The following is a 27,000-nucleotide window of genomic DNA, read 5'->3' as shown; positions in this document are numbered from 1 at the left end:
AAATGCAATAAAATTGTTTAAGCCATTTGAATTTAGATTTTCTTTCATTTCTGCATGCAGAGCTCTGGAGCTGGCTGTGAAATACAGGACACATGTAGATACTGTGCTAGCCTACAGAAATAAATTTTTGGAAGATTTCCAGAAAGAAGAATCCAACAAGAGATTTTTACAGTATGCAGAAGGAGTAAGTAAATAGGAAAAAAAAAGTGAAGTATGTTTACCCAGAATTGGGGCTAATCAATTTAAATTGGAGCAGATTAGATTCATCCTGACATGATTGCCATGAAATCATCATAAGCTGCTCTTAGATAATTGTACAGAAAGATTTAATATGAACATTTTATTTACTCTCATTTCATTCACTAGTTTAATACAGAGAAAGTCTAACTCATTATTTTTCATCAGGGTCCCAAAAGGCTCGGTCACTTTAACTGAAGGTGGTAATGCAAGGGAGGGAAAGATTTCTGTAAAAGGTCCCATTTAATATGTGTAGCAAGCTAAACATACATGTCAAATAAATTCCACTGTACTGTAATTTTTAGTGTGAATCCATTATTACAGTCTGATCAGTCTTTTAAGTGAAATCATGGGAAGCTTCTTGGAGGAACTCCAGGATACTTTTAAATCTTCCCAATCTTAATTTAAATATTTATAATGCAGAAAATCTTTCTCAATATTTTCAATAAATTTTCATTGTTTTACTATTTATATAATTCTATTTCTGCACATGCAGGTTTTTTTTTGTTTGTGTTTAATAATTATCCATCCTGCTCAGTAAGAATGAGGCAATGTAAAGCAGTGATTTTCATTGAAAGTAATGGTGGAACTGGCAGCACTCATCCTTGTTCTGGAGAAAATCAGGGAGTAGTTTCAAGACTTGGCATACAAGAAATCCAGAAATACAAAATTTTGAATGATGCTACATAGACCTGTACAAATGTGTGAAATTTGACTTATTCACTGATTACCTGGTAATCACAACAGAAAATAGTAAGCTGATTTATTGACTATCTGAATTGTTAACAACCTGGTACATCCTAATTACTGCTAAATATCCATGCTGAAACTGAAAATTTAATTTTATAAATGTGTCATCTCATTTTATTAGAATGTAATTGAAGTTGAATTTGAATGTTAATTTCTTTTGACTTTCTCTTAATTCCATTTTTCTTTTCTTCTGTTTCTTTTCCTTTATGGCAGGGGTTCCCAACCTGGGGTACATGTACCCCCCAGTGGTACATTTGCACTTTTCAGGGGGTACATTGGGTCTGAGAGAATAACCACTACTGTATAATACATGGCATTGTAATCTGCAGTCAGATTGCACAATGTCGTGGTTTTTTTTATCCTTAATATTTAGGGGTACACGGGAACCAATAAAAATGCCCAAGGGGTACAGAGGAGCAAAAAAGTTGGGAACCCCTGCTTTATTGGCATACAGTTAACCTTCCTGATGTTTACTTATCATGTCTCACTTCGCCTGATTATTTGAAAAACAGTGCCTTTCGATCCTGTGTAGTGCACAATATACTGAATTAGACAATGGATGGCATCAGGCATTCTTTCAAAACCACATGAAAGAATTACCAGCTGTCAGCTGACTTCCCTGCTGCAGCCCACAAGATCTAGGTCAATAATCACAGGTTGTAATGAGCTCTTCAAGAGATCCTCTCTAACTTACAAAAAAATACTTGTGTATTGATCTAAAGTGCGCAATATTTTCCTTACTGGTATCGTGCAGCATTTTTATGATGCACCTCTTTCCAATATTGGGAAGGATGAGCAATGGCATATGAATAATTATTTCCAGAAATGGTCTGAATGCCTGTCTGTGTCAGGTAAGATACCATGTGTAACATATAAACTGAGGTTCTATAATGTCCATGGGGCTTAGATTGTAATTTTGAATTACAAGAGGATGGAGTATATGTTACATGTACTCCAGATGTTTGCATCAATCATCGTGTGGTTTCACCAAAAAGACTACTGAAGGCCAGAAGAAATGATCTTGGAGTGATATTGAAAATGCATGTGTCTACTTTTCTTGCATTTACATTAAAGGTTCAACATCTGTCAAATATATGTATAACTGCTAAAAGTCATATAAAACATCAAGATGTCCAGAGGGTTCACAGAAATGTTTATCTATGTCAATTCTATTGATTTAAAAATTGACAGGATCATTTGTCTGGTTTGATTTTCCAAGGGGTCTAGATGCCAGTGTTATGGGGAGTTAATTCCACTGTGATGGTATTCATGAACCGATTAGGGCTTCCAAAACAGCACACACAGCTCTTCCAAGGTTGCTGGGTGATGATCTTTATTCCTTCTTGTATTCACTTTTGTCATATTCCCTACTATCAATCTTCAGGGAGTTGCCATTGACCAAAGACTTAAATGCACCAGCCATATAACTATTGTGGGTAAAACACTAGACTGAGCATTCTGTAGTGAGTGACCCAACTCTTCAATGTCTCAGAATTTTTCACCATCTACAAGTGGTAAATGTGAGAACACTTACTACTTGCCAGAATCCAGTGGCATCAATACATTTGAAACTTTGCATCAATTGCCTTGAACATTGACTCCCTCCACTTCCAGCATGCTTTTATTCTCCTGCTATTTCTTGTACGCTTCCAAGAGAACAGCATTTGCAATCCAATCTCTGCCACTCTATGATGCTTTTCCTGGTCTGTCTTTGGTAAAGTTTGCTGTCTACAAAATGCCTGGCAACAACTTGTAAAGACTTCTACCAACACCTGCCAAACTTGAAAATTTTTCCATGTATTGCCTGGGTCAAGGACAACAGATGTATAAGACCACAACCACCAGCCAGTTTGTCTACAAGGCATGCATTATTTTGATTTGGACGCATATTATTATTCCTCCATTATTGAAAATCCTAGAACTTCTAGCTGAATCGCCCTGAGTTCTGTCATCACAACAATGTGACTTCTAATGGCCTTTTACAAATCAGTTAAAGAATATAATTAAATATTGACCAATCAACAATATTCACATCCGATAACTAAATTAAGGGAGCTTTTCATTTCATCATGTTCTCTTATTACCTACTCTCTGCTACAGATCATCTCAGTGTCTACATGATCATAATATATGAAAACAAGCCTCACCCACACATAATTTTTAGTCATGATTATATATTAATTCATACCAGAAAGGTACAAATATCAACAAATCATCCTCATGTACAGCCCGAGTGCACACTATCCTTCGTTCTTTTCTCCTTTCCTACTGATTCTGAGTCGTGTTGACATAGCAGTTGTTGTTGACACTGAAAAGTAACTTTGAGTAGATCTTTGCATATTTATCTTAGGTGTGGACTTTGCTCATTTGGCGCGAATGACAGCAACCTGGTAGATATAGCAGACTTGTCCAAGGAAGAGCATTAGCGGAGTGGATGGAATCATTTTGGGATAACATAGAAGGAGGGTTAGACCATTCACCCCCTTGTCTCTGATCTTCCATTTGATAAAATCAGAGCCTTTTTTTAACTGCAGTACCATATTCCTAGTTTTTGCTTCCTTTAATATTGAAAAATATTACTAACTTGAATAAACTCAACAATTAATTATCCACAGCTCATTGAGATACAGAATGTGAAGTTCAGATAATCAGTAGCTGTAGCAATATCTTCTCATCTTTGTACTGTAGGCCGACTGTTGTTTTGAGATCATGACTCCAGGTTCTACTCACTCCAGAAGAGGGAAGCATCACCTTGCATCTGCCCTGAAAATGTCAGAATTTTGTAATATTTAAAGATGTCTCCTCTCATTCTTTTAAACTCAAGTTTGCAAAACCTCTTCCCATAGGACAATCTCCCTGCTGCTTCTCACCACCACCACCCCCCCTCCCCCTTCCCCAACCCTGCACAGCCCATAGCCCCATCTCAGCAATCATTTGGGGAAGGCAGCTTATTAGCTGCATGAGGCATCTGCCACTTCCTTGAGGAGGTTCTTCAGTAGTCCTAGTATTCTGATGACCTGAATGACCTAACACATTTTTTGTTTCTGCAAAAGGCATTGGGAGAAAAATGTAATTACATATTATTTCTTCCTGACAGAGAACTGATCATTTGTTCTTCATGGAACTACTACCACTGTCATCCACCAATATTGTTTCCCAGTTGTATTCTCCCAAGTAGTATTCCAGACAGTTGGAGAATCACAACTGAAATAACCCTTTGACAGTGGAACCAGAGCCATAATGTTGATAGTCTGAGATTGTATGGCAGAAGACTATGCTTTCATTATAACTATGTATGTTCTATCCATGCTACAATGTAATTGCCATCAGATAGATTTGCAATGTATCTAGCTGTCACTTAAGTTCTTCCTTAGCTCCATATAAAAGTGTGCAAGATTTTCCTTGGACTTCCCCATACATATTGATATTTTGTACTTACCCACAGCCACCTTGCTAATGTCCCAGATTTCAACGTGCATTCCAATCAGTTCTGTCTCACTGGAGACACCCGAATTCTCTCGAGTAGAAGTCAGCCATTGGTGGTATTGATTAAATAACGTGCAACAGAAAGCATATAGTCTTTGTGACCAAGTTGCAGTTCATCTGTGATTTGCCTGCTGTGGATGAACAGTTAGGTATGGCTTTAGGACTTGGATTCCTAAGTTTGTGCTGCTAACTTCAAGAGATTATTGAAGGGTGAGTGACAATGTGAAGAATCTTCACATTCACTTTGCTACGTTATCTCAAAGATGTTTGACAATCTACCAAGAGAATCTCCTGATTTTTTTAAATGAGATTAAACTTCCTTTATTTTCCCAACTTCAACAACTAGGGCCTGCAGGTACACATTGGGACTGGGCTGCCTTCTTTCACCCTTGATCAATCAGGCTTCCAGCATGTTGTAAATCCCCTGCAGGCTGCTTCTATTACCAATAAGAGTCACCGATAACACCCATTTGAAAGGTGCAATGGACATTCACAAAACTGAACCAGTGGATAGGCATTGAGCTTATAAGAGTTGAAGGGATTCTGAAATCAAGTTAATATCAGTGCATCATTAGTTGCACAAACAGGTGCAGGTGATTTCACATTGGAAAGTTTGCATTCATTTTCCAATCCTTTTCAGTTGCTACCCCTCAGTTGCTAATTCTCCCATGTTTCACTGTTCCAAGCTCCTTGATCCCACCTGCAGCGCCACATGCTTTATAGCTCCTGCAAATAATCTAAAATAAATACAGGTGATACAATTGATGATTTGGCTGCAGGTAATTTACTAATAATTTCAGAATGTGAAATGGCTAAAACTGACACAGCTGGACTCGTGTGTCCCAGTTTTAATGGCCATTGCTCTGAAAATTATCTTGGAACAATGTTACATTGACACATAAGCACTGACATCCTTCAGCAACTGGCAGCTCTGGCTCCAGAAATGACCATTACCAATTGCAGCAAAGTAGGACGAAACAATGTCAAAGCTCTTTAGTGCTTTGGAATATGAGATAGCCCAGCCCTCCCAACTCCTCTGCTGTTTGGAAACATCTGGGATCATCTGGCACCCCATCCATAGTTATTGGTGTTCTCAACTGGCATATTAAGAATTCATTTAAAAAGGGAAGATCATTTTAATGCAATTCACAAAAGTGCTGGAGAAACTCAGTAGGTCACACAACATCTATAAGGAGTAAAAGGCAACTAATGTTTGCACCTGAGCCCTTTGTTAAGGTATGAGCAAGCAGCAGGTAGGAGGAGAGGAAAGGAAGAGGAAGGAGTATGGGCTTATTAGTAAAAGGTCATAGGTGGATGTAAATGGGAGGGTAGAAGAGGGAAAAAAAGCTGAGAAAAGATGGGGAGAGGGTAACTCTCTGAGTGAAGAAAATTAAAGGAGTGGAGAGCTGGAGGAAAGGAGACTGAGGAATCAGGAAAGAGACTTAGGGGAGGAATATAACATAAAATGAAGAAGTCAATGTTAATGCTGTATAGTTGAAGACTGTCCTCCTTAGGTGCGGGTAACCTTGGTTTGGAAGTGCATGGATGTCAGTGTGAGATTGGTGCGTGGAATTAAAATGGTTGGACACTGGGAGGTCCCTGTTACTGTTGTGGACAAGAGTGAAGATGCTCAATGAAATGATCTCTAAGCCTGCATCCAGTCCCTCCAATGTAGAGAAAGCTACCTCGGGAGCCACTGCAGATTCACCAGTGAAGTAACAATTCACTTTGAAGGACTGTTTGGGCCTTGAATGATGGTGAGGGAGGATATGTGGGCATGTATAGCCTTTCGTACTGTCACAGGGGTGGGTACTGAGGAGGTGATTAGTGGGAAGGAATGAGTGAACGAGGTAGTCTCAGAGGGAGCAGTCCCTGCTGAAGATGGAGACGGGAAGATGTATCTGGTGGTGGGATCACTAGACACCAGCAGAACTATTAGTTTTGCTTTAATCTATTTATGCATTACATCCTTATTTTGCATGGGTGAAAGAAAAGTAACAAATGGTTATTAAGCATTTGCCTTAACTTTCATAATTAGGAGGAATTAAAGAAATTTGATTTAATTGTTTAACTAATGCTTATTATATTCCCCATGCAGGTAGAAGTCAACTGGGAAAAAATCCAAGTCAAAATCGAAATGGAGATTGCAAAAGAACGAGAGCATGCTGCTACAGTTACAGGATCTAAGAGTGTACCTTTAAACCGTTAATGCAGGGTTGCGATTGATCTGGCCTATTAAATCTCCTCAAAATTCCTTCATCTTTCCATTTGTTTCCATTTTGAAGAAACTTTTGAAAAACCTTAAAAATTGAAAAGGAATTTTATCACAAATCATAAACAAATATTTTTCAATTAAAATTGTTCATATTGTTATTTAATGAGAATATCTTCAATGCATTTTTCAGAAAATTGGGTGTACCTTTCTCTTTTGAACTGAATAGATAATTAATTTATTTTCAAGTAAATGTAATCAACATTTGAGGCAGATTAAATGTTCTCACTACATGTTATTGGAAAAATTAAAATTATGTTTGGAGTTTTTTTTAATTTAGTGTGTTATTGAATATTCAATATTTTTTTGATATTATTTGGTCTGTATTTTTCAATTGTAAGATCAAAATAAAACAATCTATTAGTAACATTTTAAAATTGCCACAAGCTCTGCAGTATACATCTGTCCATCAAATGCAGTCATCCAGAATCTGAGTTATTTTTTGCCCAATTACCCAACTTGCTGTTTTGCAACCCTCTGCGGCAAAACGTTCCAAACAATCAGCGAATTGTCAAAAACGAGGTGCTTAATGTAAAGTACCCCAAAAACTGCCAGGGTTTGTTTTGATTTTGATAATGTGATGAGTCATACTGATCCATACAAACTCTCTGTCCCAAAAAGCCAAATTAATGTAAATTGAAGTATTTCTTTCAAATACATATTTCAAATAGAATATAAATTAATTCATGTTACATAATGTATTTGTGCAATGCCCAAACTGAATTTATCTAAAATTCAATTGATAAACTTGATTGGGGTCATGGTCTCCATGTGACACTATTCTCTAAATTCATTTGGATGTAATGGTATTTTTTGAGGAAAGGGATAAGTAGGATATGATAAATATGAAAATGTTGTGGAATGTGGGAAAGTTCAGAATGAGAGGGAGCATTAGATTAGAAATCTAATATTGTAATCTTCAGTGATGCCTCCATTACAACTCACATGGATTCACTTCTGATCACAGGAACAATGCTTATCCATAATGGCAAAGTGAGGAATGAATGCAGGCTTCTTCACTGCCAGTCCGCTAATGCTGGTGGCAAGTATGTTCTCTTTTCTCATGCAAGAGAGGGAAGTGAGTTGATGAACGTCTTGCATAGTATCTGGTTGACATGTCAATTGAATCATAACAGGATAAATGGAAACCTTGAGGTTTGAGGTTGAAGCTTGAAGTTGTGGTAAATGTGTAAGGGCATTTTAATCATGAGAAGAAATTATTAGAAATCTTTATTAGATGAGTGGCAGATTGTATGATGCATATGAGAGATTCATGGCACAGTGGCCAAGAGATAGAGTTTGATGACCATATGTGTTATGTCATCTGATACAGCAGATCCATGTTGGATCACTCCTTAATAACTTCAAGCCCACGAGGGTATCAGCTGTACTGAATTAGATGCTGTGTAATGAACCTGAGGTGAGAGCCAAGAGTGAAGGAACGATGAGGGGACAGTGATCACACTATGAATGAGTTCAATTTGTGGTTTAACTAGGAGAAAATAAAGTCAGGTGTGTCAGTATTTCAATGGAGTAAAGGGAATTACAGTGGCATAAGAGAGAAATTGGGCAAAGTAGATTGGAAGGGGGCACTAGTAGGGAAGACAGCAAAGTAGCAATGGATGGAGTTTCTGCAAGAAACGCAAAGGTACAAGATAAATACATACCAAAAAAGAGGAAATATTTGAATGGAAGGTTGTCTCAACTGTGGCTGACAAACCAACGTATCCCCGTTTTCCACTGTCCCCACTACTCACCCATCCCCCCACCCCAGTCTCTGCTTCTGCCCGACTTCTTCACTGATCCCCACTCCATTCTTCCACGGTCCCCATTCCCCCATCTCTCGTCCCCCCCAGTTCCCACTCTCTCATTTTCCCCCCCCTCCCGGTTCCTACTCCCCCACCTCTGCTCCCCCCTGCATTTCCCACCCCCAAGCTTCTGTTCAACACTAAATCCTGCGTGAATGGTTCTATGAGGTAATTTTCTAAGAACTGTCTCAACTACTCTCTATTAACTCGTAACATGACATCTGTTATCTATCAGTGTAAAATATCAGCCAGGGTTCTGGATCTAGGCTCAGTGGTACATCTCTTCTAGCTTTATTGAATTACATTGAAGTTACAGCAAAGGTAGAGGGTATTTAGCCCAAATGCTTGGCAGCAAAGTTTATGCTCTGATCGAGCTCCTTCCCGCTCTCTTCATTTCATTTTAACGGCATCACCTTCCTTCCTCATTTATTTTCTCATTAACATGTTTTGCTTATTGATTCAACTAACCCATCTGGGAGCAAGTTCTCTATTTTCATCACTGGAAAGATGTGTGAAGTAAAAGGTTTTAATGTTGTTTTGCCCTTGGCAGAGGTATGCATTTTGCCGAGTGCCCTTTAGTTCAAAATGATTTGTATGCCAAAATATGTTTTTTAATATTCAATAAAGATAATCAAGTCAGAATTTCTAGGGGAAAGGGACCCATTAATGGAGGTGGAAAAGAAAACCTGGCAATCGTGGATAGTAAAGAAGGGGAAGTGAAGACATATCTGGTGGTGGAATGTTAAAAGTTGGCAGAAATTGTGCAGACTTGTCTGTTATGTGTAGAAGATAGTGGGGTAGTTGGAGATATTCTTGCTTTGGCTGTGGTGAGAGCAAAAGTATAGGAAATGGAGGGGGAAGACAAGGTTAAGGAAGACATCACAAAACTTCTGTGGAAGGTTTCATCAATAGACGCTAAAGTGATACAGTAACTGGGAGAAGAGTCTGAAGATCTTACCAGCAGCAGGTTGGGGCAGGCAAATTCTCTCCATCTCTATCTTGCGGCACAACTTAAGTTTCTCATTGTCTCCATTTAATTCCTACTCTGATCTGTCTTTCTTTAGTCTCTGCTACTATTCCAATGAAGCCTGACTTTAGGTATAAGCACATCATCTTTCATCTACATACTTTGCAGTCCTCAAAGCTCAGTACTAAGTTTGGATAACTCGCCTTTCCTGTTTGTGTCAGAACTGGCTGTGCTGATACTGTTTAAACAATTGTTTATTATTGTGAGCATTTCTTAAATTAAAAAAGGCAAGAAAATTATCTAATTGTATGCCAACAATATTTAATCTTGTGTGTCTGAATTTGATATTTATCATCAGCCTGAAAAGATCCATCTGAAACCCTTGCGAGTACTCTCTTTAGTTTGATACTTTCCGAGCTGTCACCCACTTCCAAAGTAATATGATAAAATCGTTCAGTTGACAAACTGCACTTCGCTAATGAACTTTAATATCCCAGTCTGTGCCCATATTGGTGATGCCCATGTTTGTCAGCAGACCTTGAGTGGTTGCAGACTCCAGGGGATTCAGACATCAGAGTGGGAGAACTCCACTCTGAGACCAGCGAGGGGCTCAGTGGCAGAAGGGCCTACACAAGCTGGTGACAGGCAGCCAAAGGAGTCAAAACCTGACTGCAGGCTGCTGGGGACAGACCCGTGGGAACCAGGAATCAGGACCAAGATTGAAAAGAATGCTGAGAATTCAAAGGGCTCCTGAAGGAGCCTCGAGCACTGAAGGTTGCCTGACTGTGTCGGAGGTTTGGATCTGAGAGTTCAGATTTCAGGCCAATGGATTGAACAGGAGGCTATGCATCTGCAGATACTCAATGTCTCTGAAGGGACTCCCTTTTGCTTCTCTCTTTCAGTGTTGGAGGTGTCGGGCAATATTAGTGGTGCCTCTTCATGTGTCTTACAGCATGCAAGAATTGAAGAATTTTGTGTATTACATTTTGTATATTAGTGCATAACAAAAAAGGAATCTTGAAAAGGTTCATTACTATCTCTATAGGGTCTTCAGGGCTCTGGATTTGTGAAACCATTACAACTTGCCCTTAGAGTATTTGCTGCTCTTTCAAATAGTATCCAAAATCAGACATGGAACAATTTTTTGTCTGGAGCAAAAATAAAGTGCACTATCAATGCTTTTACTGCAAATTAAATCAATAAAAATATAAATAATATATTTCATACACATTTACAGTAATTAAAAAGCAAATTGCACTGAGATATTAAATGTTTTCCAAAGAATTATGTTATATTATAACAATTATGTTAGACTTTATTGTTATTCGTTAATGGCAAAGCCAATATATGTGGGTGTTTGAAATACGTAAGGTGTCAGCCATGACTGAATTCTTAATTCTGAATCATGCATTTGTACTCTAATCCAATGCCAGATACTTATGCAAGAAATTTTGGCTAATGCTCCAGTGCTGTACTGAGAAAAATGTCACAGTTTTAGAAACCATCTTTTACAGGAGACAATAAACGATGGTCCTGTCTGTAATCTTGGATTGGCTTTTAAGATCCCAAGTATTATTTAAAGAAGAAAAGTGGGCTTTGCTCATTGACCTGACAACTACTTGTCCCCGATATAACCAAATCCGAGACTTTACTGAAAGGAGATTAGTGACTGTGTTTCCACATATTACTACAATAGCTTTTTTATTTCATTAGGTCTGATGAGTTCTGGGAAGTTTTGAAAGTTGAATGTTCTTTACATTTCTGAAATCATAACTCCAGAAAACATTGGAAAAAAAACAACTGTCTTATCTGAAAATCAGAAACACAAATAGAAAATACTGAAAACACTCAGCTAGTTGTACAGCATCTGTGAAAAGAAAAACAGGGTTAATGATCTGAGACAGTATCTCTTTCTTCTTATTCTGCCTGATTTGAGTGGTACCAGCATTTTCTGATTTTGTTGCAAGACATATTCTTCTATAATTCATCTTAACATATTTTCATAATCTGATATGCCTGCTGAAATAAAAATAATCAGAATGCTTCTTATGTGTTTTCATTACTTTAATGTGGTATATGTTTCTTGTCCTGACTGCTCCAGGCTCAGGCAAAATTGAATATTTTCATTTGAACTTACTACAAATATGCTTTTAAGAAAAACATTGCCTCAGTTTCTAAACAACTTTTAGTTATGTTTTAATGATAGGTTAGGTTAAAATGAAACTTTGGTGGCTAAATTTAAGTTTACATTAGTTACGAATATATCTGCGATGTAAACAACAGTCACTAGTTGTAAACAATTAAACACAAATTCAATATTAACAGAATTTTTTTCATTTTTAGATATATTGGTTTTCTATTTGTTTCTTACAATTAGATTTTAACATTTTCAGGCCACATATCTGTCGTTATAATGGCTTTACATTTGTCAGTGGAACTATAATTGCTTATACTGATGCAATACCACTGACGAGAGGGCTTAAATGGTTCTTACATAGTGATATTAATCTGCTGGAGGGATGAGTGTCTCAACAATTGTCCAGTTTTATTGTATTGGTGGACTAGATTATTTTTTTGAAAAGTTAACATATAAATTCAAACAAAATGATTAATTCTCACTTATGTAAAATAATCTTATTGAGTCAAATTCAACATCGGTCACACCACCAATTAAAGCAAATCAATACTGGGGTTATTACATACCAATATTATCTGTTCCCCAAAGATTGTACAACTTGGAGATGAAGTTCCCAGGTCTGCAAGCAATATTATAGAACAACCAGATGAACTGCTCTTTATTGAGCAATCAGGAGTATCTTTTAAAAATCTGTAATTTTCCAGTTAGCAAAAAAAATACAAAGGAATTGTTGGACAAAACATGGCTTCCATTTCCCTGCTGGTTGTGAGTGTTAACAACCATGCAGCAGAAGCAGGCGTTCATTTAAATTGAGAAATTCTGGAGGAACTCAGCTGGTCTCGCAGTGTCCATAAAGGGCATATTACCAATGTTTCGGGCCAGAGGCCTTCCTCAACATATGAGTGTAAAACCACAGATGTCAGAATTAAAGGCAGGGGAAAGAATAGGAGGGGGAGGAGTACAGACCTATAGACAAAAGGTGATAATTAGATACAAGAGGAAAGGTGTGGATTGATTTTGGCTCTGTGAAAGGGAAAAGGGATGAAACAGAAGGACATTTCATGTCAAGCCTCCAACTGGAGGCCGGCTACAAGAGCAGATCGAAAACTTAAAACATACCTTTCAGACAGCAGCCCTAAAAGGCTGCTCCTGTGTCACATTCATATTGAGTAGCGCCTCGTAGCACCCTCCGAATCAGATGGAGGCGGGTGACAGGTGCTGTAGCGCCACCCATCATAAATATATGGCAGAGCAATCACCGTTTTTCCTACCCATAATCCCCCACGCAGCTAGAACCGCTCTGTTTCCCAGAACAGTTCCAACTGTGTGGGGATTATGGGTAGGAAAGACGGCCATTGCTCTGCCACAGAGAGCAGCCCCGAAGGCCGAAGCGGCCTGGTGAGGCTGTCACAGTCCTTGATGGCTCCCGCCAGCTGCCCCTGCCCTGATGGCTCCCCAGTGGCCCCGATGGCTCCCACCCACCATCCCTGCTTTGAGGGGCTCATGGAGAGAGAGGGATGAGTGGGGAGATGGGTCGCGGGCTGACGGCATCATCAGCCCGCCCTAACCAGCTGCTTGCAGTGGCTGTACATTCAAGCCAAGTGGTGGAGATTATCCTTCCCCGAGAAGGGTTGGAATCGGCGCCTCGGAGCTGGCCACAGTGTATTGAGGTAAGCCTTTAGGCGTAAGGGCAAAGAACCTCTGCCTTTACAGATGGGTGTTTTCCTTGCTTGAAAGGGCCTACAGAGAGACAGATCTACAGGAAAGGAGATGGGGGGGGGGGGGGAATAGAAGATGGGGGGGGGGGGGTGGTGTTAAAGGAAACCAGAGAAGTTTATGTGAATTCCATCCGGCTGGAGGGTGCCCAGAAGGAAGATTAAATGTTCCTCAAATTTTCAGGTGGTCTCAGTCTGGCTATGCATGAAACCATGGACAGACATGTAACCAAGAAAATGAGGTGAGGAATTGAAATGGGTACCCACTGGGTGATCCAGCCTTTTGCAGTGGACAAAGCCGAGTGCTAAAAGAAGTGATCTTCTAGTCTGTAACAGTCTCTTCGATGTAGAGGAGACCACAACAGAAGCATCGGATGCAGTACATGACCCCTGCAGATTCACAAGTGAAAAGTGTTGCTTCACTTGGAAGGACTGAGGCCCTGAATAGTGGTGAGGATGAGGTGTGGGTGCATGGAGCATCTCCTGTGGTGACAGGGGTAGATGCCAAGGAGGGAATTGGTAGTGGAGGAGTGGATGAGCGAGTCACGAGGGTGTGGTCCCTGAGGAATGTGGAGAGGGGAGGAGAGGGAAATGTGTGTCTGGTGGTGGATCCCATAGTAGTAGTTAAAAAATGGTGGAGGAGAATATGTTGGATGCAGAGGCTGGTGGGGTGGTAGTTGAGGGCAAGGGGAATCCTGTCCTTGTTGCATATGCGGCAGATATTCTCCACCCCTGCACATCTGCCCTGGCCCCCTCCACCCCCACATGCAACAAGGACAGGATTCTCCTTGTCCCCAACTACCACCCCACCAGCCTCTGCAACCAACATATCCTCCTCTGCCATTTTTGCCACCTATTACATGATCTCGCCACAAGACACATACTTTCATCTCTCCCTTCTCTGGCTTCTACAGGGACTGCTTCCTCTGACTCTCTTGTCCACCTCCCTTTCCTCCAATTGCCTCTTTGGCACCTACACATTGGACCACAGGGGATGCTCTACTTGCACCCACATCTCCTTCCTCGCCACTGTTTGGGTCCCCAAACAGTTCTGCAAAATGAAGCAACACTTTACCAGTGAATCTACAGGGGTCTGCATCTGGTGCTCCCATAGTGGTCTCCTCTGCATCGAAGGGACTGGATGCAGATTGGGAGAACGCTTCATTGAGCACCTTGGCTCTGTCTGCCACAATAGCGTGGATCTCCCAGAGGCCACCATTTCAATTCCCCACCCCATTTTCTTGCTGACTTGTGTCAATTGTCTCATCACTGCCAGACTGAGACCACATCTTCTGTCTGGGCACCCCCTCCAGCTGGATGGCATTAATATGGACTTCTCTGGATTTTGTTTACCCACCCCCCACCCCCCCCCCCCCCCCATTGCCTTCCCCTGGCTCTGACTTTCCCTTCCGATTTCTTACTTCATCCCTTATACTATCCAATTAATATCTTTTGTTGGTCTGGATTCCTCCCCCAGCCAACATTGAACTCTGAGATTTCCTGCTTCTGGCTTATTCTGCCTATTCCTTGAGGAAGGGATCAGCCTTGAATAGTTGGCAATATTTCTTTCTCTCCTATAGATGTTGAAAAGACCAGCTGAGTTCCTCCTGCATTTCAGTGTGTTTTTTATATAATCAGCATCTCTGGAGTTTCGTCTTTCACTCATATCCAATTAATACCTTTTGTCTGTTGGTCTGTGCTCCTCCCCTTCCCATTCCTCCCCAGCCTTTAATTCTAACGCTTGTGTTTTTTTCACTCATGCATTGAGGAAGGGCTTAGCTCAAAATGTTAGTAATATATCTTTACCTCCTATGGATGCTGCGAGACCAGCATTTCTGTGGTTTGACTACAATCACAGTGTCTGAAAATTTTCATTTAAATTCATCTCCTTTACCAATGGATCAAGATTTTTTTTTCTCTGTGTTAGCTGGTGTGCAATGGTTACCTTCCACTCCACAGTCTGAAGTCTGGGACCTGGAATTTCAGGACTCCTGAATTAATTTAGGAACTCGCACATCAAATATAATGGGTCGTATGTGGCAAATTAATAGAACAATGCAAGGCCTTAAACCTCCTGAAGAGACAAATTAGAGGAGTGTACGCCAACACAAAGTGACCATACACATGCCTCATCTTGTTCCATCTGCAAATATTATTCACATATTGACTTTGTGGTCATAGACACCTCAGAACCTACAAAACTGGAGTGAAAGCAAGTCATCTTTGCTCCTGAAGGACTGCACAAGAGACACAAGATAAGTTGCTTTGTTTAATGAAAACTGAGTTGTTTCTATTTGGTTCCAACAAAGCTTCTTCTCAAAAGAAAATGTGAGCATTGCATCAGATCAAAACCCTCTAAATCTTTACTCCAATGGAGCTTTGTTTGCTAAGTGTATTAACATTTTCACAATACATTTCCACTGCATTAACAAGAATTGTCACTTGATAGCTCTGATTTACTGGACTTGCTTGAAAGTTATTACCTCTGGCCCTTATTGGATATTAATCTGAAATTTACCAAGCAAAAAAGTTATGTCGATATAAATCTTTTGTTACATCCACATTGAATACAACTTTCCCAATCTTATCTTAAATCGTCCCAAAAGTTCACCTGTGGAATTTTGTGTAAAATCTCAAAAATATCTTCTGCGCTCAAAGGACTTAGACTTATGTTCCTTCTTGATTTCCATCACATGGACTTGTCCTGTCACCAATAAATGGAAAAATGCATACATGACATCTTTTTGATGATTAATACATCTATAATAAATGAGCAGGAAGAATATTCCATAGATTTTAATATTTTGGAAGCTTTTCTGTTGGGGTGGAGGGGAAGTTGGGGGTCAATCATCATGGTTAAAGTTGACATTGTGGGTCAGTTTCATGTGTTATCCCTTCAGTTTCAGGGACTGGTAATCGTGAGTCTGTTAAAACATGTGCACCCGTGCTTTCTATATTGTCTCTGCTGTGCATGAACTCTTCATAACTTGGCAAATCTTTTACTTCTTCGTATGATGGCAGTGATCGAGGGGTTGTGCAGGTGTGCGGAGTAATGACTTGCAGTTCCTGATCTGTGAATCGGTCAAGCAAAGAATTATCCGAGGTAGAGTTCAAGTTTTCACTGAATAGTGAGGAATTTGTGTCTGTTTGGTAACGTCGAGGTTGTGGACAGATTATGCGTTGTAGGAAATATCCAATGACAAAGAGTACACATAATATAAAAATTCCAGAAAGTTTTCTCAAGATCCAGCTGATGCTGTCCAGAAAAGAGTGCGTGGGTAGCTTGCAACAGCGAATAAATTGATTAGTACCATTTCCAAAGAGGCAACATCCTTCATGTAGTCCACATAATACATCCCCACATTTCCCGCTTATTTGACCAAGACTTAGAACAATTAATAGTAACAATAGATTTTGTATGTAAGACTGAAAAAACATTATCCAGCCTTTTAATTTCTTGAATCAGGTATCAAATGGCTAACACTTATCGTCTTGGCAAGCATAGAGGATCAAAAGTTCTTAGCATCTGACTCTTGCCTATTTTGCTGGAAAAAAAAGAAAATACATGTCAACATTGTTGTTAAATTATTTTTTAAGGAAAACATAGCATATGATGGTAAGATTATGATAGAATATAATTTCACTGATTTCTGAAAACCAAACCTTATACATTAATATCTGTATCTTTTATTTCTGGACCTATTTCCTTCTCTCGCTCAATGTTCTGTCTCTGAGCATTACCTGCAAATCCCTGATGGTCCCATCATTTCCGTAGTAGCAATCCCAGCTTCTATTGGCTGAAGAATCTCAGCAGCTATGTTTTATGCCTTTAGTTATTTTACACCATTGATAATGGAAGTTCCTCGGTCACCTTGACAGCCCTTAAACGTTCAGTTTACCAAGAAGTCTGCAATAGTTCGCATTTCTCATTAAAATTTCATGAACTGAATTTAATGGCAGTCTTAATGCAACTTATCTTCCATTAGGACCTTGGATCAGTTTTATGGTTTGACATAGCATTTCAAGCCTCATTTATGGCTGATTTCCATTTGAGTAGAATTTGTGCTGTACTTCCATACCTCCAATATTTACATTACATTGATTTGGAATATTTATTTTTAATGGATATCAATCTTAAGTGTAAAAGAGGAAAGTTTAGCCTTAACTCTTTTTTTTATTTTGTATCTCAGTAAACAGAAACTGGATTACAGCCTTTGTAAACTGTCCAAGATATCAGTCTCTAAAAATATTGGAAATGGCATTTTGCCAAATGTACAACATGAGCAAGTCATCTATTATGCAAAATTGTAACTAAATATTTCTTTTTTAGACAAGGATCTCCATGAATTTCACAAGTTAGGAAATCTGAAAACTGAGCACAATAAATCTGCAAAAATATATTAATTTTCACAAATACTGTTTAACTGAAATAAAGAGGTCTTCACTTTATATGATTTTATCTAAAAAAACATAAATAACTGACAAATACAGCAAATGGTGGATAAATATTAAGCCAGTTTGCAATTGTAATCATTAAAATAGACAGAAAGTACTGAATCATTTGAAGTATGTGCATAACTACATGTAAACAGATTTAATCAATTAAATGGCACACACTTCAAACTGCGTGTAAATTTTTTAAAAATTAGTTCAATTAAAGCTGATGAAATAGCAATAATAATGAGAAAGATCCGTTAATCTGCAATAAACTACGTCTCAAGAAGCTTAAAAGTACATAACAGTTAACTTACTAATTAGACTCCAAAATACTCTAAATTAGTCATATCTATATTTTGTTTCTAAAAGTCTAATACCAGTGGTGTTTGGTTGCACCAACTAATCAGTATCACTTATTACTGATAGTTCTTGTAAATCTGATGGGAGGGAAAGAGAGTTAATATTTCAAGTTGATGACCTTTCATAGTGGACCTGAAAAGTTGTCCTTCCTCTCAGATGCAGCATTATCTGCTGAGTATTCACAGTTTTTTTTCTGTCTTTATTTTAAATTTCCAACATTTCCATTATTTAGATTTTGTCATACAATATGCATTGCTATATTTAATTCCCTTGTATTGACATCCACAAATGGTAAAACAGAAAAAATAAATCTGTAATGGTGATAAATATATGCATATATATGCCTAAAAGGGGAAGAATCCTTAGCAAATTGCATTGTAGTGTGGTGGTGTCTGCTACAAGCAAAAACTTTCGCAACAGCCGACAGTGCTGCAGATCATCTTCAGAATAATCTGGGCAATGGAAGCATTGCTTAAGAGAAGCAATGACCTACACATTGCAGTGCTGGTATCCTATACCCTTCCTACTGTGCACTGACCCCCTTTCAAGAATCAGGGATGTAGTGAATAAATGTACATGTCTCCAAGCAATCACCATGAACCAAAAATGCTTGCCAAAAGATAGAAGGAACAACAAACTTGTGAAACATGAAAGCAGAGTGACAGCTCCTCCCATGTCTGACATTGACATTTTTGTTGTGACTACAGAATGGTTAACATTGAGGAAGTGTAGCACTTACAATGTGGAACCCTCAACATGGTGTGGGTACAATCTGTTCCATCAGGCAAGTCCAGTCATGTATGTATCTGTTGCCGAAAAGGAGATGAATTTGGCTTTCATCAGTGAGGGAATCTTTATCATATGCTCCTGCAGGGCCTGATTGCTGCAGCTTAATCTATTATTTTATCAATTTTATATGGACATCCATATAATATTTGGACTATTTGGACAAGTTCATGGATAGTGTAAAAGAAACAATCCCATTTATTTGAATTAAAATTCTTAGCCTGCAATGCAAAGTTTACCATCCCATTAAACATGTTGGTCTTTCCCCAATTAAGATTAAGATAATCTGAACTCTACCTGTGGCTGAATGGAGGTCTGTCCATGTTCAAACTTGGTGTCTCTTGGATCCAGGAGCCCAGAGAGATTTCACTTAGCTATCCAGACCAAATTGTTGCAGATGTGGGGAAAGTATAAACCGTAAAATGGGTTCAGCATGACAGTGATCTTATTTCACTTCCTGAACTGGTTAAACTTTCCAAAGTAAATCACGAAAATCCATGCGTTAGAGGGTTTGTAATATACGTTGGTGGAAAGCTTGTCTCCTAAGATGGAGACAGAGAGATCCAGGGTGGGGAGAGTGTTGTCAAAGATGGACCCAGTGAGTTCCACCCAGGGGTGGAAGTTGACCACAAAGTGGATGAAGTTGACAAACTCATTATGGGTGCTGTTAGAGGGTCTGTAACATATGTCAAACTTTCCAAAGTTATTGGTTACTGTTTTGTCGAGATCTACAGCATTATGTGCTTCTATTGTTGCATGAGTGCAGTGAAACAGCCTGCAGAGTACATTTATTTTTGTAATCTGGACATCAGGAGCAAGACCAGCATTTATTACCCACCCCTAACTGCCCTTGAATCATTGCAGTACTTCAGGAAAAGGTAGCTTTTACTGTGCTACCATAGGAGAGGAAGTTCATGGATTTATACTTATTGACAATTAAGGATTAGTGATTATATTTCCAAATATGAACTCTGCAACTTGGAGGAAAATGTGATGCTGGTGGTGTTTCCATGCACCCCGTTGGCCTTGTCCTTGTTGATGGTAGAGATTTCAGGTTTGTGAAAGTAGCTTGGCTGAGTAAATGCTGAACATTTTGTGACTAGTGCACATGACATAGGCTGTCAAAGTGATGACAAGAATGCATGTTTAGGAGAATGAATTTTCCTGCATAGTACTGAGCTTCAGTAGAGTTAACCACAGTATTCCACAGTCCTGACTTCTGTCCTGTGAATTGTGGAAATACCATTATGAAATTGAAAACTGTGCAAGATCTTTATTGACTACAGTTCAGCATTTAACACCATCATCCTCTCAAAACTGATCATCAAACTCCAAGACCTGGGACTCAACACTCCACTGTGTAATTTGATTCTGGATTTCCTCCCCTCCAGGCCACAATCAGTGAGGAATGGTAAGAACATCTCCTCCACAATATCCATCAGTACTGGAGCATATCCATCAGTGCTGCTTTCTTAGCCCCCTGATAAACACACCTACAACTGTGTGATTACAACAGCAACACCATCCATGAGTTTACTGATGGTACCTCAGTAGTGGGTTGTATAAAAATGGACAATGTCAGCACACAAGAGGGAGATTGTAAACTTGGTTGAGTGGTGCACCAACAACTACCTCACACTCAATGTCACCAAGAACAAGGAGTGGAATGTAGACTTCAAGAAGGGAAAACCAGAGGTGGACTGTTCAGTGATCATTGGGGGATCAGAGGAGGAGAGGGTGTGCAAATTTAAATTCTTGGGAGTCACTATCTAAGAGTTTCTTTCTTGGACCCAACACACAAATGGCATCATGGGAAAGCATGTCAACGCCTCTACTTCCTTAGGAGTTTGTGGAGGTTTGGCAATGACATAGGTAAATTTATGCAGATGTTTGGTGGAAAGTGTGCTGCTTGGCTGCATCACGGTCTGGTATGGGGACACCAATGCCCCAAAGGTAGTGGACACAGCCCAGGATATCACAGATAAAACCCTGCCTGCCATCAATAACATCTACTGGGAACACTGCCACTAGAGAACAGCAGCAATCATCAAGGATCCACATCACCCAGCACACGCTTTATTCACACTGCTACTATCAGGAAAGAGGTATAGGTCCCACAAGACTCACACGACCACAGACAGGAACAGCTGCGACCCCTCCACCATCAGGTTCATCAACAACAAACTCAATCAGGGACTCATTTAAGGACTCTTATTTGTGTACTTTATTGCTTTTTTTTCTCTGTGTTGCACAGTCAGTTTGTTTATATTTCTTTTTTTTACATGTGTACTTTTTTTTGAACTGCCAATAAGTGGTAATTCTGCCTCACCAGCAGGAAAAGGAATCTTAGGGTTGTATGTGATATCATGATTGTACAATAAATCTGAATCAAGACAGCAAGAGTAATGCTGTGTCCAAGTATACATCCATGGGCTCGAATCATACTTCACTGTGGCTGATTAGGAGGGAAGGACTTCCCTGCCATACACAATCCCTCCTCAGGACCCCCCTCCTTCCCACCATCTCATGCGCATCCTATTCCAAAAACATGATGGTCTACCTCATTTCGTAAGGCATGGCAAATGGAATTAAACACTGTGCAAGCATCACTGAACACTCCAATTCTAACTTTAAAATGAAAGGAAGGTTCTTAATAAAGCACTGAAGATGGTTTGTCTCAGGACACTGTTCTGAGATACTCTTGCTTCTCGTGAGCTATGTGGGTTGACCTCATCATGTTCTTTTGGCAAACTGTGACTGCAACCATCTGAATGCTTTCCTCTTGATGTCCACTGCCTTTAATTTTGTCAGGGCTTCTTGAAACCATACACAATCAAATAGATTTGAAAGGAAGTCATTTCAGCTCACTTCAGGAGGATCCTTGTTTGTGGTAAAACTATAATAAGCTCTGAAGCTGAATAGTCCTGATGGGGAAAAAAAAGCAAACTGGGCATGGGTGAGCTCTTTAATGGTGAGTAAATGGTGCCTCATAGCACTCACTGTGCTGGTGACTGATGATTGGCCAGTGCAGACAGACAATAAAGCTATGATGTAGTATCTTGGTCCATATTCTGCAGGCCAAAAATTCCCATGCTTGTAAATAGGACCTCTGGTCCTACACCACATCTGACCATTCTGTTATGTACATCTCCAATCAAGTGTTTTCCTTTGGCCCTTTGCCAATCTATAGCATCAGAAACTTTGGATGCCATTAAGATGTATATTTTTGGAGGTTTGTTATATTTCATTCCTAACAAGACACAAATGAAGTTTTGGGGCTTTGGGAAGGAGGACAATGGTGGGGTGGGGGAAGGGATAGTGTCTTCTTGTATAATCATCCATATTAAAGTCTGATATGACACCATAGATGTGCCAGTGCATACATTCACCCATTAACCTTATTGATGTGTGTTATTGTTGTTGTCTTGAACCTGCAGTTTTCACTTTAGTAACATCTTCCAAACTGAGTGATGCCAATGAAAATAAAAAAGTACAAAACTGCAGATGAAGGAAATCTGAAACAAAAGCAGAAAATGAAGGATACACTCAATAGTCCAAGCAGCATTTGTGAAAGGGAAATAGAATTAATGTTCAGTAAGATTTAGGAAGGAGAAACTTAAACAAAAAGTGATTCTAAGTCACAAAGAAGGTGGCATTAGAGATGGATAGGATGAAAGGAAATATCTGTATTATGTCAAATGATTTTATGGGGGCAGTTAAAGAGTGGTTACGTGTCTTTTTTTGACAAACATTCCTGAAAGCGGGACTATGGGATATGCCCAACAGGAAAAACTGAGCCAATTTTACAGGTTGATGATTTGTAGCCGAAATAGTCAGTTCTGGAAGAGAGTGAGAAAGAGATTTATCAGAAGTTAAAGAATTTGACATTGAGTGTGGAACAGAAGATGAGATGTTGCCGTGGCCCTTAGAGTAACTGAGCAAGAGGTCATAATGTGGTTACGAAAGAGTGCGAGAGGGAGTGGGATGATGAATTAAAATGGCTGCTGCTCCAGACTGAACACTGATATGTCACACATTGATCACCCAAATTGCCTTTGTTATTCTTGATATAAAGGAGGACACACTATAAATCAACTGGTGAGGTTGTTTGCTCCTCTAGGTGGTGGGAAGAGAAGAGATGAAGAACAGGTGTTACAGGTGAATCATCAATTCATTTGAATTTCTTCCAATCTAGTGTATTTCATTTGATGTTCAGATGTGATCTCTACATTGAAGTGACAAAAAGTAGATTAAATGAGCATTTTGTAGGACACCTGCATTAGGTCCTCAGGGGTGATACTGGGGTTCCTGTTGCCACCACTTAAATTCTCTATTTCACTTTCACTCTGTCTGTAACGTCCTGTGCACAACAATGAGGCCTAATGTAAGCTTGAAGAACCACATCTCATCTTTTGCTTAGACACTTATCAAATTCTACAACTTTTGGTAACTTCTGATAATTTGATTTCTATGTCTGTAGCAAAACTGGTCATCCATCTGTGATATTGGCTCACTTTTCCTCTCTATTCTTACGGTCATGTTCTACAGCCTTACTATTAACAACATGAGGCATGGAAAAATAGTTTGTAACTGGCTCCATTAATCCATTGAACCTGTCCTCATGTGATCACAGTTATTCCCTTGCTGTTTATTTCTTCTTTCCAGATCCATTGGTGTGTCTACATACAACCTGACATGCTGAGTATTGCAGCACTTTGTTTTATTAGAGTACTAACAAGCATTTTTGCACTTTCTTTCCCTTCCATTCACATCATTGTGTCATAAAATATCATTGCTCTCTTTTTATTTTCTGTCCTGTTCCTTATTTCATTCTTCTATCGTCCTGGGTTAATGGATTTTTGTACAACCTCTTATTTGGCATTGCCTCATTGTTTTAACTGCATAATTAACCATTGGTTCCAAGAACACATACATTCATTGAAAGTGTGGCCCAACAAATTGAAACCATGGACAGCAAACTCAGGATTTCTAAAGGTGATATTTTGCCACTTAGTTCAGTTTTTGGATAATCTATCAAAGTTCATTGATTGGTTGGGTGCATTATCCATCCATAACAAATGTATTGGAGAGCTACCATTCCTTTGATATTCCTCATTATGACAAAGTGACTTTTGATACTGTTGAAAGTACTAAAAAGAAATTGTATTGAACAATTTCTTTTATGAACTTATGAATTTTTCATCTGAAGCAATGGCATACAAAGTATTTCTCTAGATCTCATTCTAAACCAATGGTTTTCAAACTTTTTCTTCCACTCACGTACCACCTTAAGTAATCCCAATGCCATAGGTGCCCTGTGATGAGTAAGGGATTATTTAAAGTGGTATGTGAATGAGAGGGGAAGGTTGAGAATCACTGCTCTTGACCCAATTGTTAATTAAATATTTTGCTTGCAAAAAATTGTCATTGGCCCATTTCCTTTGGAGTTATTAAAACCAAGCACATATCAAGTCAATTAGGTATGATTCACAGTGGGCTTCAAACTTTTTCTTTCCACTCACATACCACTTTAGGTAATCCCTATGCCATAGGTGCTCTTAAGTAAGGGATTGCTTAAGGTGGGAAGAAAAAGTTTGAAAACCACTGTTTGAATCAAAATTACTTTTCACACCATATGTCAACCTAATCAATTAATGATGACTATCCCTTAAGCAAAGACAGAAAATCCTGGAAATACTCAACAAGTCAAGGCTGCATCTGTGGGAAGAGAAACAGGGTCAAGGTTTAAGGTCAGAGACCTTGATCAGGCTGTCCAAAACTTCATGTCAGACTATTAACATAACTAAAAATTATTCTATTCTGCACAATGTTGAAAATCATGTTCAATCCAAAAATGATTCTCCACTTCTTCAGGTTGCAGCTCTAACTACAAACTGTTTGCATTAAACATAGATTTTAAAATGTAATTAAGACAAAAATTCAATAGGATAGATCAAGAAAATGAATGATTTATAGGCGAAGATACCCTGTCATGTATTGATCAATAAAGTGCTTTTGATCGCTTTATATATATAATATAGATAAAACAATGGGAGATTAACACTAATGCTGCCTTTCGATTGCTCCTGTTGACATTGAAAGCGCAAAATAACAGTTCGGAGCTGACAGATCGAGCACAGCACATTTCACAAGCATTCTCACAAACGAATTCGTCTGCAAATGGTAGTCTTACTTTGTCGTCCCTTCAGTTTTGTGTTAAGGCTAAATGTTTTATTTTGGACATTTTCAAAGACCACGCAGGTTTTCAACTAATCCTTTCATGAGTGTGGCATGCGAATGATCAAAGTCGGACAGGGTGTTGCGGGGTGGGACATCTGCGGCTCGACGCCGAATGTTCAACCGCCTCTTGGAGCAGCTTCACCCGCGACATTGGGAGGAGCGCGGCGGCCAGTTGGACCAGGAGCCGGGAACGGCTCATTGCGCACTGCCCGGCTCAACGGCAGCTACCATTGCGATTAAAAAGTACAACGAGTGAAAAGAGAGTCAGACCTTGAAGCAGGACATACAGCAATATGGAATCTGATCGCTCCGGGAAATTTCAGAAAGTTATTCAAAAACTCATTTGTCCATCTATTTCTTTAATCTGTCGTTACTGCTCATGTTTCACCTGCCTACGGGCGGACCCACTCCATCCTCTGCCTGGATGCAATCGTCACCCTCCACCCTGTTCTGTTCTCCCCTCCGCCAACCAATTGGAGCTAGCACGTGGCAGGTCTGTATTTCTGCAGATTTGGAGGGAGACATCCCTGCAAAACACCACGGAACACAGCTCTGTGTGGACAAGCTGCAGCTATTTTGGGAGATGCCAGAGACCGAAAGGGATTGAACACTCCCGTTGTTTGAGAGATGAATGTTGACCCACGGGTGTGCAAAAGTCCTGCTTCACTCATAATATTGTGGAATTCGAAAGGCTCGATTGAACTTTTGAAATAGGCCTCAAGACCTCAGCTGAGACATCCATAGAACTAAAACCCGAAAGTTCTGGGAAAACTTGGCAGGTCTGAACATAATATTTTAAGCTTTTCATCGGATTTCACACAATTAGACCATTCTAATGAAGATCTTCTTAATGAAGGGACTTTGACTGAATTTCCGCATATTCTGTCTGTCTTCTGCAATTTTCCAACGTGATTTTATTTCATTTCTGATTTCCAGGTTTCTTTTTGGTTTGGGGCTACAATAGGAAATTACTAGGTTACCGCTCGAAATGTAGAGTGGGATATGGATCCACAGCCAGATCATAATACATGAGTGAAACATGCAAATAGAAAAAAATCCTGACTTCTATAACCGAAATTAAGTAATTAACTATATTGATAAACAACCAGAAATGACAGAACTGTCACCTCCGAACAATATGTCCAGCCGATCGAGGCTGGACATTTCAATACCGTTCACCCCTCTCGGAGTTAATAATTCAAACTGAAACAGAGATTTCAAAATTAATATTTCACATTTATAAGAAGAAGGACATCATATTTCCTGTTAATTGAGATATTTACCTGACCGGCTGTACAAAGTGGAACGGTTATTTCTTACATCAACACAAACGATTGGGGGGTACAAGGTGAAGCTAAAGGACAGACCTGATTACCAATTCCGAGCTGGCCTCAAAACTCCCACAGATAGTGTGTTGAAACGTCTTTATCTTGTGCCTATGGTAATACAGTATCGGGCCACGAACCCACTGAGAACCTGTAGGTGCTGAAATATACCAGTACATGGTTAAAAACAAATAATTCAAGTGTGCAACATGGCAATCTTTTCTAATCTCAGTACGGATGGTTTGGATAAAGTATTATAAACCTGCAACATTTATCTGTAAATTTTCACCAAAACACGGATACATTTAAATTTTTGTCCCATAGAAATCGATTACGAATGTCAAACATTACATTAGAACTGAATGAAATATGAAATACGATCTTACACATACGGCAGGTAGACTGGCATATTACCCCAGTGCAGTTTCCATAAACAAAGATGAACGGTAGAGTAATCCACAAATCCTTGCTCTCTTTCCC

The 27,000-nt window shown here is 39.4% G+C and overlaps 1 protein-coding gene and 1 long non-coding RNA gene across 4 annotated transcripts in view; one reads left to right on the top strand and one right to left on the bottom strand.

Annotated features, from left to right (window-relative positions):
• The window catches only part of ift80 (intraflagellar transport 80 homolog (Chlamydomonas)), a 189,248-nt gene extending 182,417 nt beyond the window's left edge, over window positions 1-6,831 (top strand). For 2 of the 3 annotated variants that reach the window (XM_069896778.1, XM_069896777.1), the window contains 2 exons: window positions 61-184; window positions 6,572-6,831. In XM_069896778.1, coding sequence (XP_069752879.1) covers window positions 61-184; window positions 6,572-6,682 — 235 coding nt within the window. In that variant the 3' untranslated portion in view covers window positions 6,683-6,831. Of the gene's footprint in view, window positions 1-60; window positions 185-6,571 lie in introns of those variants that run through there. The other variant, XM_069896779.1, reaches the window with a different exon arrangement.
• Window positions 1,872-27,000, bottom strand: LOC138742425 (uncharacterized). Its single transcript, XR_011344157.1, has 7 exons — window positions 26,907-27,000; window positions 26,563-26,680; window positions 16,855-16,917; window positions 15,984-16,076; window positions 6,669-6,773; window positions 4,427-4,604; window positions 1,872-3,750 (listed from the first exon to the last, which is right to left on the bottom strand). It is a non-coding gene; the product is annotated as an uncharacterized lncRNA (long non-coding RNA).

Source organism: Narcine bancroftii, chromosome 9, assembly GCF_036971445.1.
Source record: "Narcine bancroftii isolate sNarBan1 chromosome 9, sNarBan1.hap1, whole genome shotgun sequence".
In the NCBI taxonomy this organism is placed as follows: domain Eukaryota; kingdom Metazoa; phylum Chordata; class Chondrichthyes; order Torpediniformes; family Narcinidae; genus Narcine; species Narcine bancroftii.
The sequence above is the reverse complement of the archived record's forward strand: the minus strand, read 5'-3'. Positions and strand labels throughout refer to the sequence as shown.